This window comes from Brienomyrus brachyistius, chromosome 5 (assembly GCF_023856365.1).
Source record: "Brienomyrus brachyistius isolate T26 chromosome 5, BBRACH_0.4, whole genome shotgun sequence".
NCBI lineage: Eukaryota > Metazoa > Chordata > Actinopteri > Osteoglossiformes > Mormyridae > Brienomyrus > Brienomyrus brachyistius.
In genome coordinates, this window is record NC_064537.1 from 118,866 (window position 1) to 134,132 (window position 15,267).

Sequence of the window (15,267 nt, forward strand, 5' to 3'; positions counted from 1 at the left end):
AGTGAATCTGGGGTTCCAACATTCCTCTTGTGCTGACAAGATGTTTCCTCACTTGTGACTGGTCATTAGTATGCCTAGGGTGACAGGGCTGTCTTTTCAATCCATTGTCACAATTTATTTAGAAAACCACACACAGCAAGAAAATAATAGCACTGCAAATTAAATGAGCATTAACCAGCAAACATTCAACACAGACTTTACATATATACACATTTTATTATCAGATAATATCAAAACAAAATGACTCATCCATAACGGAAAAAAAAAAAAGTCTTCTAGGAGAATTTATTTCAACAGTCATGGGAGACTAATTAGCTTTGCTCATTTAGCCTCTTCTACTGGTAGTATAGCTCCAGGTTCATTCCATCGTGGATTTCATCTGTGGAATACGATGTTAAGGGCTGCCCAGCTCAGAAAGGGGCTTAGACTATTATTGCATGGCACTGGCTCTACCATATAGCAATGATACACTCAGTGTTAATTAATGAGGTAAGCCGTTGCACCCGTGACTTGCCCGTTCTATAAAAAGACACTTAGGAGGAAGGATACAATCTCCCAGAGACACATGGTCCTTGAATATTGTGTACCTGTGATGATACAAAGAAGCTTTGAATTACTACCACCAGTTACATAGACATCCCATAAAACATTTATGTAGCATAGATATTTCAAATGCAAAACTAAACATACGTGTCTTTTTCAAACCTTGAACATTCAGACTCAATGCTCTTACACAAAGTAAGAAATTACTTTTGGCGTACTGCATCTAGATATTTATGAACCATTACAATGCTAGTAGACAAATACAACCACATACTATTTATTCAACTACTATGTGAATAGTTTGCAAATTGAGTTACATAATATTTTGTATTGTAAGAATACCAAAGGAAGGGCATTTGCTATTTGTAATATCTGCTCTATGATTCCACTCATACATCTAGGTTCTCCTTTTTCTTTCTGTACTTTGAAATCTGTCCATAATATGCGACTATAAGGGTCTATGCTAGAATGGCACCTCATCCAGGGTTATGGAAGATAGATGGATGTTTCTGCACCCAAAGCACTGTGCTGTCTTCTTCAGAGCTGATTTCCTGTTCGCAGTACAGGTACACCTCACCTTATGATGGTGTTATATTCTGATTAACCCATTGTAAGTGAAAAATATTAATGAGTTGAATATGAATGATAAGTATATAACTAATGTCACTGAATAAGTAAATAAATAGTTACTGTAACTAAATACCAGTAATTAAAAAGCAAATAAATGAACACAAGTTTATCCGGTTAAACACAGTGGAAAAAAAACACTCTACCATACGTTTGTTAAAAACACTGTACGAGATGTTTAGCCTTGCGATCGATTCAGAGACCAGACGGCTGTGTGATGACCAAGCATCAGTAAAAAGTATCATACAGTGTATAGCTAGGGTTAGTTAAAAACACTGTACGAGATGTTTAGCCTTGCGATCGATTCAGAGACCAAATGGCTGTGTGATGACCAAGCATCAGTAAAAAGTATCATACAGTGTATAGCTAGCCCAGCAACAGATTCAGAGTTTACTACAGAATGTGCATCGCTGTCGCACCATTGTGAAGTGGAAATATTCTAAGTCAAACCATCATAAAGCAAGGAGTGTCTGTATTCCATCCCAACCACAGAGGATGAAGGTCTCCTCACCATTTCTTCAGTACAATCTTGTCCCACCTGGTGCCAGTCTGGGCAGCTATCAGCTTCTTCAGATCTCCAATGGTATCCTCTGAGCTGGAGGTCTAAGCTAAGGTACACAACGAGATAACCCTCCAAAACGGAGTGCAATGTGTACACAAATTTGAGATCAGCTTAAGCACAATGGCCACAAACAAAGATTACACCTTCACATTCCCAATATTAAATAAAATATTCAAATAAAAAATAATGCAAAACTTCACGGGTCTTAACACAATTTTACTTAGCAGTAATACAGCTCTCCAACACCCAGCAATTACAATGAACATGAGATACAAGAATCATTCCATGAGCTTTAGCCATTTTGACATGACAAGGATACTTGCACTTCACCCGCACTTTCTTGCCCAGGCGGTCGTTGCAAACCACTTCAATCATTGTCACGCTGGTCCTAAAATTAAAAATATATTAAGACCATGCCATTTAGTGGCTAGCATCAGGTTTAAAGTATCCGAGCATGGGGTTAAATGTTTACTGTTACCGAAAGTAGTTGCCTATAACGTGAATAAGGCACTTACGTACATTTAAACGCAAACACGATTTATCGATTTTATCTTTGTTTTATAAGAAGCTACACATAAACATATGTAACAAGCACGTATACTCACTGAAAAAATTAACAGCTCACCTTATTACTTAGCCTCGTTCAACAAAATTACCCAGGTTTATAGAGACCCTTAACTGAACACAATCTGCCGAAAAGAAATACTTGCGCGACTATATATTTTTTGCAAGAAACATGCAATCCAATAGTGTTATATTTGATTGACGTCCCGTTATCCAATAAGACATTAGCTTATTTCAAACTAGGGAGGAACTTCTCGTGAATGAGCCTTTACATAAATGCCGTAAAGCGAGAGGACGTGACGTGAAACGATAACTGTCGTATGGTGCTTCTTGAAAAAGAAGAAGCTATTTAAATTTAAAATATTAATATAAATAAAATATTGAAATATTCACGTTAGTTGGAAAATTAAGTAAACCTTCCAGTCCTTTTAATAGATTAAATTTAATACAGAGCATACTCGACAATATCGAAAACACCAAAGCAGAAGCGGAGTATCGCTGCCTAGCGACGGGAGTGGAGAAAGTGTGCGCGCGTGCGGAAGTGCGAGAGGGTGTGTGCGCGCGCGGAGCCAGCACGCGGAGGTAACATGGCGGATGATGAGAAGCTGCCATCGGGGTGGGAGAAGCGGATGAGCCGCAGCTCAGGTACGCTGGACGCAAGCATTGCATGGCGTGTAGCTAACTCCCGATGTCCTGGCATCTACAAGGACGGATTGTATGAATATATTCAGTTTGGTGGGGGGACGCGCATATTAAAGACAGCATTGCGTCAAAGCGAATAAGGGTGTAAATGCGACTTTTTTTTAAGCGAGGTATCGCACGTGATTAGTGCTGATGATCATCTATATTGACGGACTTGATACTGCAGTAAAGGAGTGTATATATTCATGCAGTAAATATATCCAGGTCTCCGGATATAGTGCATATTAAAGAGAGCATTGCGTCAAAACAAAAATTAGGGCGTAAACGCGGGATTTTGAGTAGGATACCGGGACTGATCTCTGCGTTACACTCTGATGATGGTCATCTGTAGTGACACACTCTGTGCCCCATGTAAATGTGTATAAATCCAGCTAGATGGGCTTAATTGGATATGTATATAGTGCAACTGCAGCTACCTGCGCAGTGCTAGCCTCAGCTTGCGACTTGGTCGGCGTGCTGGTTTTGGAGGTATACAGTAGTTAGGGTGCAGATGAATGCAAGTACACACCATTTAGGGTGCAGACAGGGCCTGGGTGTTCTGGCGCCCTAGACGAGATTCTGCTGAGCGCCCAACTCCCCATAGCAGCAGAACACAAATCTCGTCAAGTCTTTCATATTAAAAACATTTCAATGTCACATTTACTAACTAGCTAAGTAGTTAGCTTGTCTGTTTCAAAAGAAAAGGAGTGAAATATTAAAGCTAGTCTAAACTAATGTTAATGCCACCATAGGAATCTGTTCTGATTTTTGTCACTCGCTCTTTTGTGCCCCCTAATCAAATGGCTATTGCCTATAGGGCTCGTCAGTACTGGGTGCAGTTACATGGCCAAAATGTCATATCAATATTTCTGGTTATGATCACGATCCACAATATAGAACACTATTTATTTTTTTGATTGTTTACAAACCAACCAAACTGGAATGTATGTAGTAATTTTATTAACAATTTAAACACTTAACAAGCAATTCTATCCTTACAGGAACTTAAGACAATTAAGGCATGTAAAATAGCGTACATATAAAAGCGTCTCATTAGAGCGAAAGTGCCTTTTACATTTTTTTTAATAAAGTTCAGAATACAAATGAACCTTCATTACTTGTCATTAACTGTGCACTTTTGAACTCGCATTACAACAAATACAAACAAATACATAAAAATAGAAACAAAATTGGTTGTTGCCACATGCCGTACGAACAGTATCTTTGTTCGCAAATAACATTATATTGATCCTCTTAGGATTTTGCATATCCAGACCATTTCCACATAGTAGCAATTGACAAAGAAGTTAGATATGCAGATATCACTAAGATGTCACACTGGCTGAAATAGGTTTAACATTGGTCTGTTATTAATGTAATACTGTTGCAGCCTTCAAAACACGCAAGCATCACATTGTAGGCCGTTACTGAACTGTTCTGTCATTATAATAATAGTGATATGTAGTGCACTTGTAACCGATCATTCATTGGTAGCTCGACTCCTCAGTAGCACGTACAGCTCAGGGAATAGTCAAGAGACCACTGTATTTTTATTAGAAAATATGTCTTTTGAAGTTCTGGTTTAATCCTCGTTCTGGTGGCTGAAAGCTATTTTGCAAGGCTGGCTGCTCGAAGTACACAAGAACAAGGTGAAGCAGGAGAGACTGGCAATATCCGAAAACCAGCCAGGTAGTTGGCAGAAGCAACTTCCTGATACCAGTAATGACCATCAGCTTATCCCAGCAGTGCCGCATAAGTTGGAGGATGACCTCAAGTGAATTCAAAAAGAAAGGGGAACATTCAGTGGTGAAGTCCACTGCTAGGACAAATCATAACAGGCTTATAGATGCAGAACTGAAAACCCATAAAGCAAGGAAGAAGCCTTATCAACAATAAGCAGGGAAGTGTCAGTCTGGAGTTTGCAAAAAATGTATTATAAATTGAAAAATGAGTGAAACTGAATTTTGCTGCAGTCTCCTAATTTTTTTCCAGAGCTGTGTCTTTATAATGCAGCATTTACTTCTCTTATACATCGCTTCAGACAAAAGCATCCTTTAAATACAAATAAATGTAAAAATGTTGCACTGTTTCACGATTCTTTTCATTTCATGCATTTAGGATATTATACGGCTGGACGGTGTGTGATATTAATAACAGCATCGCCTGTTATGCACGTGCAATTCTTACACCACTAGTCAGCTAGACCAAGATCAGGCATTCTGTACGGACATTATAGTGAAGTTAAAACATTTTTACTTTGTCATAGAAAAAAACGTAACTAGCTTTGCAATTTTAATTATTATTCCTTTTATAGATTATCTAATATAGGTTTAAAAATCAGTTTAAAGTTGACCTCTGCTGCTTTTGCATAAGCGTTGCATGCGTTCTCCGAGACAATCATAATCATTTTCATTCTTACCGTTTAAATCACTCCTAGACGGATTAGTGAAAAATTTATATTGAACTCCTTTTTGCTTTATATATACCCCAATAATTATTACAAAAAATAATACCATGTCACCCTAGTACAAAATACTTTTATTTCTTGTCCGCAATCCTGATCTGTTTTTCCCAACTAGATCGCAATTAAAGCTTGGGTTTTTCGTTTATCCTTGCATACATTATTATTACTTTTTATTTAAACTTGTTTGTTTTTATTCTCTTTTTTTCAAGATTGTGGTTGTGTCCTGTACTGTACCTGTTCCAGTGGAAAAGTGCCCTAACATAGCAGCATTTTTAAATTATAAACCATCCCCTGATGATGACGACACTGCAAGCGCACGTGATCGCATTTTAGTTGCATAGGTGTGTGTTTATATACTGTCCTTTCCAGTCATTATGACAGATTGGGTAGAGCGTTCAAAAGTGTAGACTCAATTTAGTAAATGTAATGCCTATGGAAGATTGTGGTCAGTGCAAAAAAGCACATTGAATTACAGTAATCAAAAATACATTACATTTAATAATGCATAAATAAAAATGCTTTGCAACAAGGCTTGAATATTTGGGGGCTGTAATTTAATGTGAATGTACTTTTAAACATTAAAAAATTCAATTGAAAATTTGTTGTAATTTCATTGGTAAAATAATCAGTATAAAAAGTGCCAAAATATACAGTTTATAAAGTTCATTTTTATAATTCAGTCACCTTAATTCAGAACATTTACTTTTACTTCAAAATAAAGACCACAAATTTTGTTGGCATTAAAACACAACAAATGTTTCCATCTTCATAATTCAAGAGGTAATATTCAGTCTTGTTTTGGCTTTCAAATATGCTGACAAATTTTTTCAGTGGTTTAAAATCGGTCCGAAATTCAGCTATATATATCCAGGACTAACAGGATAGTAAAGCGGCACTACAGGAATATAAGAAACTAACTTATTTTTGCAGAAAAGTTATATTAAAATAACTGTTAAATCTCTTCACGTCGTGTGATGTCTATTTCTGCACCACATTATGGAGAGTGGTACTGATAAGTATTGGCATTGATAAGCAGTATCGATATCGATGTCAATAAAATTCTAAGGATACCCATGCCTATACTCAGCTGGAAATCAATGGAAAAGGGAAAGTACTGTAGCAAAAGTATGGTACCCGATGCAGTGGAAAAGCACCCAAGTTTCACTAAAACATTTTTACTGTCATAGAAAACAAAACTTGTAAGCACTGCAATTTTTGTGATTGTTCTTTAAGATCATCTAGCATGTGTTTCGTTTAAAAGAAATCGTTTAAAAGTTCACTGCCACTGCTTTTGCATGACATCTGCATATACTCTGAGCCAATGATAATCATTTTTGTCCTTGCAATTTAAATCACTTTAAATCAGAAATTTTATTTTGAGCTTTTTTTTTTTTTGCTTTATAAATAAGATCAAGACTCACCTCTGTTATGGTGAACTTGGGTATGTTACTGGAAACGTATCCAACATGCTAACTTATTTGAGATGACATCATGTGTGTTTGAGGTTTTAAACAGCCTTCACATAGCATGTAAGGAGCTTTTGTCAGGAAATGCAGATCAGGCAAGAAAAGAAAAAATATATTAAGGCTACAGTGATGTTTATTGTTATAGATATGCAACCATACTAGGTAGTCGAGACCAAGGTATTTAGACAGTTCATGATTATGTATTTTTGACATCTTGCATTTTTATTTTTAAAATGCGCATAGAAACTTCTAGGTTTTGTTACTCAAACATGTTGGCAGATGCATTGCCTTTGGTTTACAACCTTTCCTAATTGTTTGTGTTTGCAATTGTAATAAATTATTTCAAAATTATTGTTGTACCGAAATTCCAAACCCTAGTTATGCCAGTTTTATTAATAATAGTAAGATCTCATCTCCTTTCTCCTTCCCACTGGCTGTATTACTTTCCCCTTGAAGTGACCCACATTGTACTCAGTGTTTGTGTACTACTTTAGCCACATTCACCTGATTATTCACCTTGCTCTCAAAGATTTTTTGCTCTTGAAGGAACAATTTATTCTTGAAATCTATTAATTGTATTTTTGTGACAGGTCTGCCTCCATCTTGTATCTGCCGATACCAGTCCAATATTTTTTTCCTAAGCATTAAATGAGATATCTGTATCAATACATTTCAATTAACGTGGCAAATTATGATGGCATTGTTTGAATTTGCTAAAAGTAGGAAAATACAATGGTTGTGTTCAAGCAAACATGCCACTATGCTCCAGGAAGGAATCTATGGCCAACATGATTTACAGAAGTTTGCTTCTTCGCTTTATTCAGTAGCAACTTTCACAAAAATGAACCTATTTTTTTGTGCAGAAGATATGAACTTGAGTATCCTGGCAATATCTTCTATGCAGTGACACAATTGGTGTGTGGAGTTCGGTAAAAGAAAATAGTTCCTACATTAAACTGCTCACTACAAAGTGTGGGTATTATCTTCAGTAACTGTCATGTTTTCTGGTAAGAGACATTACTGCTGGATTTTTTACATATTTTTGCATATTTCAACTGTCATATTTTTAATTCAATAAAGTTATAGCATATTTATTGGTTTTATAACAAAAATCATTACTTTTGATTATTCATTTGTTTACAAAAAATACATTAGAAACAAATAGTTTAAGTAAAACTCATTTCCAGCAATAATAATTTGAAACCATATTATCACTCACCTTTTTAACTTAAAACAGCTTTAACAAGCAATCTCATTGTCATGCCCGGCTTGTCCGATCCTCGTGTGTGCCACGCCCCCCTGATTATCCACGTGTGCTTCCCTGATCGTACCCAGCTGTGTCTGATTATGTTTGCCCAGTCTTGTGTATTTCAGTCCGTGTCTTGCGCTGGTTCCTTGTCCGTCATTGATGGTTGTCGATGTCAGTACCTGTCCGAAGTTTCCTGGACCCTGTTTCGAGAATAAATCCCCATTTTCCCCGATGTCGTCTGCTTGCCTGCTCCTTGCCCGCTTACCTGCCTGTGCGATTACCCGTCTCACCGGCGAACGTGACATTCATTTGGGTGCTTTTCAGTTAGTAACACTTTTGCAATGACATAAAAATATGAAACGTCAAACATTGGTCTTGCGCTCTCTTTGGGAACCAGTGACTACAATTGAAAATAGCAAAATGGCAAGAACAGAACTGAAAGAGTCAGTCATAAAAAACTGACACTTCATAAAAAGGAAAATGTCTTCATGGAAAATATATGCAGATGTGTGAAACATTGCTTGGTCAGTGGACTTTTCTTATGAAACCAGTAAATTGCCAACATTTTTATTGAAGTAAGCAAGCATTCCAAGATTTTCTGTGAGCACTGAGTTAAACAGGTTGCAGGTTTCATTGAAGATATTAGTTTTAGTAGATCAGAATAATTCAAATACCTAATTTATTTTCTCAGACATAGCAGTGCCAGATGTCTGAAAGTTGTGAGCAGTCGATGTAACAGTCTGTATCTCTGTTGGTTATTTTGTTATCAAAAATGCAATAAAGTCATTACTGCCTAGTGTCGCTGGAACCTACAACTCCAGTGCTGCATGTTTCCTTGTCAGGTGTGACACAGTGCCATATAGGAATTGGGATTGTTTTTGTTATTTATCATCAGCCTGGAGAGGTATGTGTATCTGACCCTAGATAGGGCGTGTCTGTATGTTAAAACAGCTTCTTTCCAGGGAATCCAAAAAATCTGTAGCTTAGTAATGCACTACTTATTTTCAAGCTTACGTGTGACTTGCTTAAGCCCCTACTTTTGATATGTATACCAAGGTGTGTGTATCTCTAAATGGTTTTTGTTTTAATGGACCACAGTGAAGACTGCTACAAAATGCCTTCTCAACCGTTTGAAACCTAAGTTCCAGTTCAGCTTCACCGGTGGCCTCAGTGCAAGTTTTTGGATGTTTGTTGAAGGCAGCTGCAACAATGGAAATACCAACTAATGTAATGCTTAGGAGCCAACAATGTGTTAGTCTTTGAATTTCAAATGTAACCATTGCATGATTGGAGATACCAGAGTTTAGTGGGAGAATTTCCACATGTTGCACAGAACTATTACAGCTAAGGACCAAATCTAGAAAAGCAACATAGTATATGCCATTCAACGCAGTGAAGTGTGCCCTGAATTTTACATTGGAGAGACCAAACAACTGCTACATAGGAGGATGGCCCAGCACAGACGGAGTAACACCTCGCGACCAGAATCAGCTGTGTGCTTCTATTTGAAAGACAAACGACACTCTTTTGAGGACATTAACGTCCAGATACTGAACGAGAGGGGTGAGGGAAGCCTTGCATGTGCAAATCCACAACCACTCACTCAGAGGGGGAGGCCTTAGGCACAACTTGTCTCCAGTTTATCCTGCAGCCCTCTCATCCTTTCCCAGGAAAATCAAACCCAATTCACACCTCCACCAGGTGGAGTACTTTTAACGACCCACTCTATGGAGGGTAGGACGGACTCTTAAAGGTGTGACTGTTGCATCTACCCACAACATCCCCCCCCTTTGTTTCATTCAACAAGCCTACTCAGGGCAGTTGCTAAGTGAAACTACCCAGGCAGATAAATTTGTGGACACTTACAACTTTCCTCAGACTGAAGAAGCTTCTTGGATGAGCAGTGAAACATTTCTACCTAATGAGAAAGAGGTCCAGTTGCCATGACTCAACCACCAGACAGTTTCATCTGGATGACTGAGAATCTTCACAAACATAGACCAAATCTAGAGTGTAGAGTGTGGTTAAACAAATGAGTAAGTCCCACTACACTCTGTAAAACCAACAGAATGAAGTATGGAAATGAAGGCTTTCCTGAGACACAAATTTTCCATATGGATATTAAAATACCCAACAATAACTTACGTACACGAATGGTCAAGCTTGTTAAGAAATCAGTGAATTGCTTTATGAAGTCACTGTAGGGGCCAGGAGGCCTGTAAACAATAACGATAGTGACATAGTGCTTATCGCTGCACCATTTGCGTTAAAAACCATGAATTCAAATGTGTTGAATTTGTACCTTAATCGCTTTGCGATACCTAGTTTGCAATCAAAGATAACAGCAACATCACCACTTCAAGGTTTCAATCTGGGCTTATATTTATAAGCATACCCTAGAGTAACAGATTAATTTCAAGGAATGTAGTCATTTTGCTTAAGCCAAGTTTCTATCAAGCATGAAATGTCTAGACCGTGATCAGTAGTGAAATCATTTATACGCAGTGCCTTAGTAGCGAATGACCTTACATTAAACACACCCAACTTTATATTTATATTACCAGCGTCATGTGTTCCAGACTCCAAGCAAACATGTAAGATTTCAAAGCATATTTTACGGTGAGCTATGCCTTCATACTTGTTTGTCCATGAAACGAACACAGTCCTGATTTCTCGGACTCTGGTTGTCTCTGGCGAGTCAGCATTTCAACCTATGACCATGGGCCGTGGCGGCTTAATGGTTAGGGAAGCACACTTGTAATGGAAAGATTGCTGGCTCAAATCCCCAACCAGCAAGGCACCACTGAAGTACCCTGACCAAGCACTGCTCCCCGGGTGCTGAATTAGCTGCCCCCTGCTATGTCATAACATCACATGTGGGTTAAATGCAGAGGACACACTTTGTTGTGCAGTGTGCTGTGTCAGCAATGACTACTGATCACCAAGTTCTGTTTGCCCCCTGCTATGTCATAACATCACATGTGGGTTAAATGCAGAGGACACATTTTGTTGTGCAGTGTGCTGTGGTGTGTCAGCAATGACTACTGATCACCAAGTTCTATTTGCCCCCTGCTATTTCTAGAATCCTCAGCCAACCTTTCTTTGAATCCGCTGACCATTTGTTTTCAGTCTGATCAGAGAGGGTAGAAAAGATGTTTAAGTACAGACTTTCATCCAGTCTCCTTTCTGACTTTCTGCTGCTTTTCCCCTTCCAATGAATAATTGTGGTGCGTTGCAAAACAAAACAAATCATCCATGTCAGTTCAATTTTCGGGGGTGCATGCCCTCTTGCTCAGCCCTCAAACACTGCACTTGACCTTTGTGATGATATTACATCATCACAGCCACGTACGCTGTCACAGTAAGTATGAACAAGCCTTAAGGGTGATTGAGAGACCATTGAGGAACCTGCAAGGGCACTGAAGGAGGCCAATTTCACAAACGTATATGCAGAGCTGGCATGAACCTGGCCCCACTAAACCACTGATACATGCCACACTCTCACGTACAGATTATCATACAAACACCAACTTGGAGAAGACTTTTCGCAAGCATTTGTTTTGTATTGAATCTTTTCATCATGCTGTACCTCATGTCTTGATGCAACCTTGATGACCCCCCCCCCCCCCCCGGCTTTTCACACAGGACGGGTGTACTACTTTAACCATATTACCAATGCCAGCCAGTGGGAACGGCCAACAGGACCTGGTGACGGCAAAGGTGAACCGGAGAAAGTGCGCTGCTCCCACCTGCTGGTGAAACACAACCAGTCCCGTCGCCCATCGTCATGGCGTGAGGAGCACATCACACGTACCAAGGAGGAGGCCCTGGAGCTCATACAGCGTGAGTGGGTGTAGCCCCTTGCTGATGAATTTGTGACAAGCTGTCATGTAATAAAGCAGTTATTTAATTTCAGTCATTATCATGATTATTGGCCTACAAGCGACCAGAGCAGTCTGGTTTTATGCCTAAAAAGTCCATCATAGACTGCATCCTGGCACTGAGGGTTCTCATTGAGTGCAAGTGCAAATATCAGCAGAGGTTCTTTGCAACGTTTGTCGATTTTCATAAAGCGTTTGACTCAGTTGATCGAATTTTCCAGTGGGACATCCTGAGACTTTGTGGGATCCCACTGAGGTTGCTGGACATCATAGCTGGCCTGTACACTGGTACTGTGATTGCTGTGCAGAGTGGAGAGAGAACCTCCACATTCTTCCCAGTTGATTCTTAGGTTCGCCAAGGGTGTGTTCTTGCTCCTACTCTCTTCAATGCTTGCATGGACTGGGTGTTGGGCAGGGTTGTGGGGTCCATCGACTGTGGGGCGTCTGTTGGGGAAGAAATATTTACTGATCTTGATTTTGCTGATGATGCTGTAATCTTTAGAGTCAGTGGAGTCTCTGGTCAGGGCTCTGGAGAGACTAAGCGAGGAGTCTGAGTGTCTGGGATTGCGAGTGTCCTGGACCTCTTTACAACTCCACCCTGGGCGGAGACTAATTTTATTTGGTTACTTATTATTACCCATTATTCAGTCAGTCATCTTAATGCATGATCATAAAAGTATGACTAATTTATAATGTCATGCATGGTGTAAGGTCATACTAATGCTTTTTATTTATTTACTTAATTATTTTACTTTGAACCATTTATACCTTTTAGACTAGGCAGTGGCTTCGTTTTAATTGTAACGCACGTTCTTATAGTGTCTTCTGTCTGTTTTCTACCCTTTATGTTTATACCACTGTGGTATGGAGCCACTGGAAATTAGAATTTCCCTCGGGGATTATTAAAGTTGTATCTAATTTTATATATCCATCAGCAGTGTGTTTGTCTGTGGAGAGAATGTCGTCCTCATTGGGAGAGCATGGCGGCTCATGAGGTCGCTTGAAAGGGGTGTGTGACGCTCCCGATATCTTTGCAATAGGACGAAGATCCAAGTGAGCTGAGACAAACACTGGACTCCATCGGTACTGTGTCTCATTCAGAGAATCCTTGGGTACCACTGGTTTGACCTTGTGTCGAATGAACAGTTGTGCCTCATTTGGAACAGCCTGAACATTACCTGTATTGTGAGGGAGCATCACTTACAGCACTACAGCCATGTGGTGCGCTTCCCTGAGGGTGATCCGGCTCGCAGGATCCTCATTGCTGAGGACCCGAGCAGCTGGACCAGGCTGTGGGGACGCCCACGTAACACCTGGCTGTGGCAGATGGTGGGACTGGACCATATGACTGCCTGGGGTGGGGGGGGGGTGTCGCCAGCTGAAATCCCAAGCCATTTCATCATGTGGTGGGTGCGGCAACACACTGCATCAATGCATGCTCCCCAGCCTGACCTGACACAAAATGATAGAATTCAGCTTTCGTATTCTCTTTGTTAATAGAATACATTGAGAGGATCAGGTCTGGAGAAGAGGAGTTTGAGAGTCTCGCCTCCCAGTTCAGTGACTGCAGCTCTGCAAGAAATGGAGGCGACTTGGGCCTGTTTGGCCGAGGTAAATGAACCGCTTTACTGAGCCACGCAAGTGTAGGGGTTTGCTGAGCATAGGGCTTGGCACAGGGCCAGGCATACTATACCAAGTTGTAGGGCCATGCCAAGCATAGGGCTGGGTAAAAGGCCAGGGGTACTAAACTTTGGGTCGTACCATGTGAAGGGCTGGGCATAGAGCCAGGTGTACTATACTGGGTATAGGGACAGGTGTACTATACCAAGTGTAGGATGTGCCAGACAGGGCTGGGCATAGGGCCTGGCATTCTGTACTGAGCATAGGGCTATGCCGAGCTTAGGGCTGAGAATAAGGCCAGGTGTACTATACTGGGTATAGGGACAGGTGTACTATACCAAGTGTAGGATGTGCCAGACAGGGCTGGGCATAGGGCCTGGCATTCTGTACTGAGCATAGGGCTATGCCAAGCTAAGGGCTGGGAATAAGGCCAGGTGTACTATACTGAGTGCTTGTTGCTAACTGTGTCACTCTTCCTGCCCCCAGGTCAGATGCAGAAGCCGTTTGAGGACGCCTCCTTTGCCCTCAAGGTGGGCGACATGAGTGGCCCGGTTTTCACAGATTCAGGTGTTCATGTCATCCTGCGCACAGGATAAGAGGAGACTGCCCACAGATGTTCAGACAGATATAAACAAATTACATACACACACCTCCCACACGGTTGTGAGCAGACATATGCACATCTCCCATAAACATGTATATGTGTATGTAAGCAAATGACATGCACCTCCCATACACACGTGTACATGGACAAAAAAAAGACATGCACCTCACACAAACACTGATGTATAAAACGACATACACCTCCCATACACACCTACACGTGGATATAAACAGACAACGTATATGTACCTCCGATATACACACTCACACGGATGTAAACATACACACACCGCCCACAGATATGCAGTTGGAGACACACACCAATATACAGGCCGAAGACACACACTTGCAAATACAGCTTCTACAGTCCATCCAGTCTCACTTCTGCCTCTTTACTGCCATTGTCTTGACTTTTCTCTCAGACTCACTCTCTTTAGCAACCTGCTTTTTTCCCCTGGCATCACATTTGCCCTTATTTGGTCCAACTCACCCCCCCAGACATGTCTGTGCTCCACCCTTAGGTGCATGTATGACCAAGCCAGGAATTGTTGCGGTATGGGCTATGGTGGCAACTTTGAGAACCTTAATCTATATGAAGATGGTGATGATGATGATGATGCACAATAAAGACAAACTCTGAACTGACATAAAATCCTGACCCACAGTGGTGACTCTGCTTGGTGGCAACTGGCTGTTGCTGTGCAGCCTCTCTGGATGTGTATGCTGATTGAGAGAACTAAGTTATGTGTGGTGGTGTGTAGCTCAGGGGCTCATGGATCTGTGCCCATGTCTGAAACGTTGTGGGTTCAGATCTTGTAGCCGGCAGAATAATCATATCACCACTGGGGCCTTGAGCAAGGGCCTTATATGTTCTGTAGCCCTAAGCATTCCTCAACTGTACACCTCTGTGTACAAAGCATCCAATAAACTTATGTAGTTTGGTGGTGAATCTGCGTGGTTTTGGTATCGGTGACTGACTCCTGCCATGTTTGTCCTACCAGACACGT

The 15,267-nt window shown here is 40.5% G+C and overlaps 2 protein-coding genes across 3 annotated transcripts; one reads left to right on the forward strand and one right to left on the reverse strand.

The window, feature by feature from the left end:
- Positions 1 to 196: 196 nt before the first annotated feature.
- Positions 197 to 2,543, reverse strand: ubl5 (ubiquitin like 5). Of its 2 annotated transcripts, none has more exons than XM_049012965.1 (5): positions 2,338 to 2,543; positions 2,052 to 2,120; positions 1,682 to 1,765; positions 550 to 587; positions 197 to 379 (listed from the first exon to the last, which is right to left on the reverse strand). In XM_049012965.1, exons 2-5 carry the CDS (start codon positions 2,105 to 2,107, stop codon positions 336 to 338), a joined length of 222 nt encoding a protein of 73 aa, XP_048868922.1. In that variant the 5' UTR covers positions 2,108 to 2,120; positions 2,338 to 2,543; the 3' UTR covers positions 197 to 335. The 2 variants fall into 2 exon arrangements, with proteins under 2 accessions (XP_048868922.1, XP_048868921.1); XM_049012964.1 differs by having other exon boundaries at positions 2,358 to 2,515.
- Positions 2,544 to 2,792: 249 nt separating this feature from the next.
- Positions 2,793 to 15,209, forward strand: pin1 (peptidylprolyl cis/trans isomerase, NIMA-interacting 1). The gene is made up of 4 exons (XM_049012962.1): positions 2,793 to 2,941; positions 11,802 to 11,999; positions 13,538 to 13,648; positions 14,144 to 15,209. Exons 1-4 carry the CDS (start codon positions 2,884 to 2,886, stop codon positions 14,251 to 14,253), a joined length of 477 nt encoding a protein of 158 aa, XP_048868919.1. The 5' UTR covers positions 2,793 to 2,883; the 3' UTR covers positions 14,254 to 15,209.
- Positions 15,210 to 15,267: the final 58 nt, after the last annotated feature.

Excerpts from the sequence above, each read along its gene's own strand:
- pin1 (XM_049012962.1), top strand. The coding sequence starts at position 2,884 with ATGGCGGATGATGAGAAGCTGCCATCGGGGTGGGAGAAGCGGATGAGC. Across the intron at positions 2,942-11,801 it reads GCGGATGAGCCGCAGCTCAG|GACGGGTGTACTACTTTAAC; the intron begins GTACGCTGGACG and ends CTTTTCACACAG. Across the intron at positions 12,000-13,537 it reads GGCCCTGGAGCTCATACAGC|AATACATTGAGAGGATCAGG; the intron begins GTGAGTGGGTGT and ends CTTTGTTAATAG.
- ubl5 (XM_049012965.1), bottom strand. The coding sequence starts at position 2,107 with ATGATTGAAGTGGTTTGCAACGACCGCCTGGGCAAGAAAGTGCGGGTG. Across the intron at positions 1,766-2,051 it reads AAAGTGCGGGTGAAGTGCAA|CTCAGAGGATACCATTGGAG; the intron begins GTATCCTTGTCA and ends TTAGACCTCCAG. Across the intron at positions 380-549 it reads CCATGTGTCTCTGGGAGATT|ATGAAATCCACGATGGAATG; the intron begins GTATCCTTCCTC and ends CGTATTCCACAG.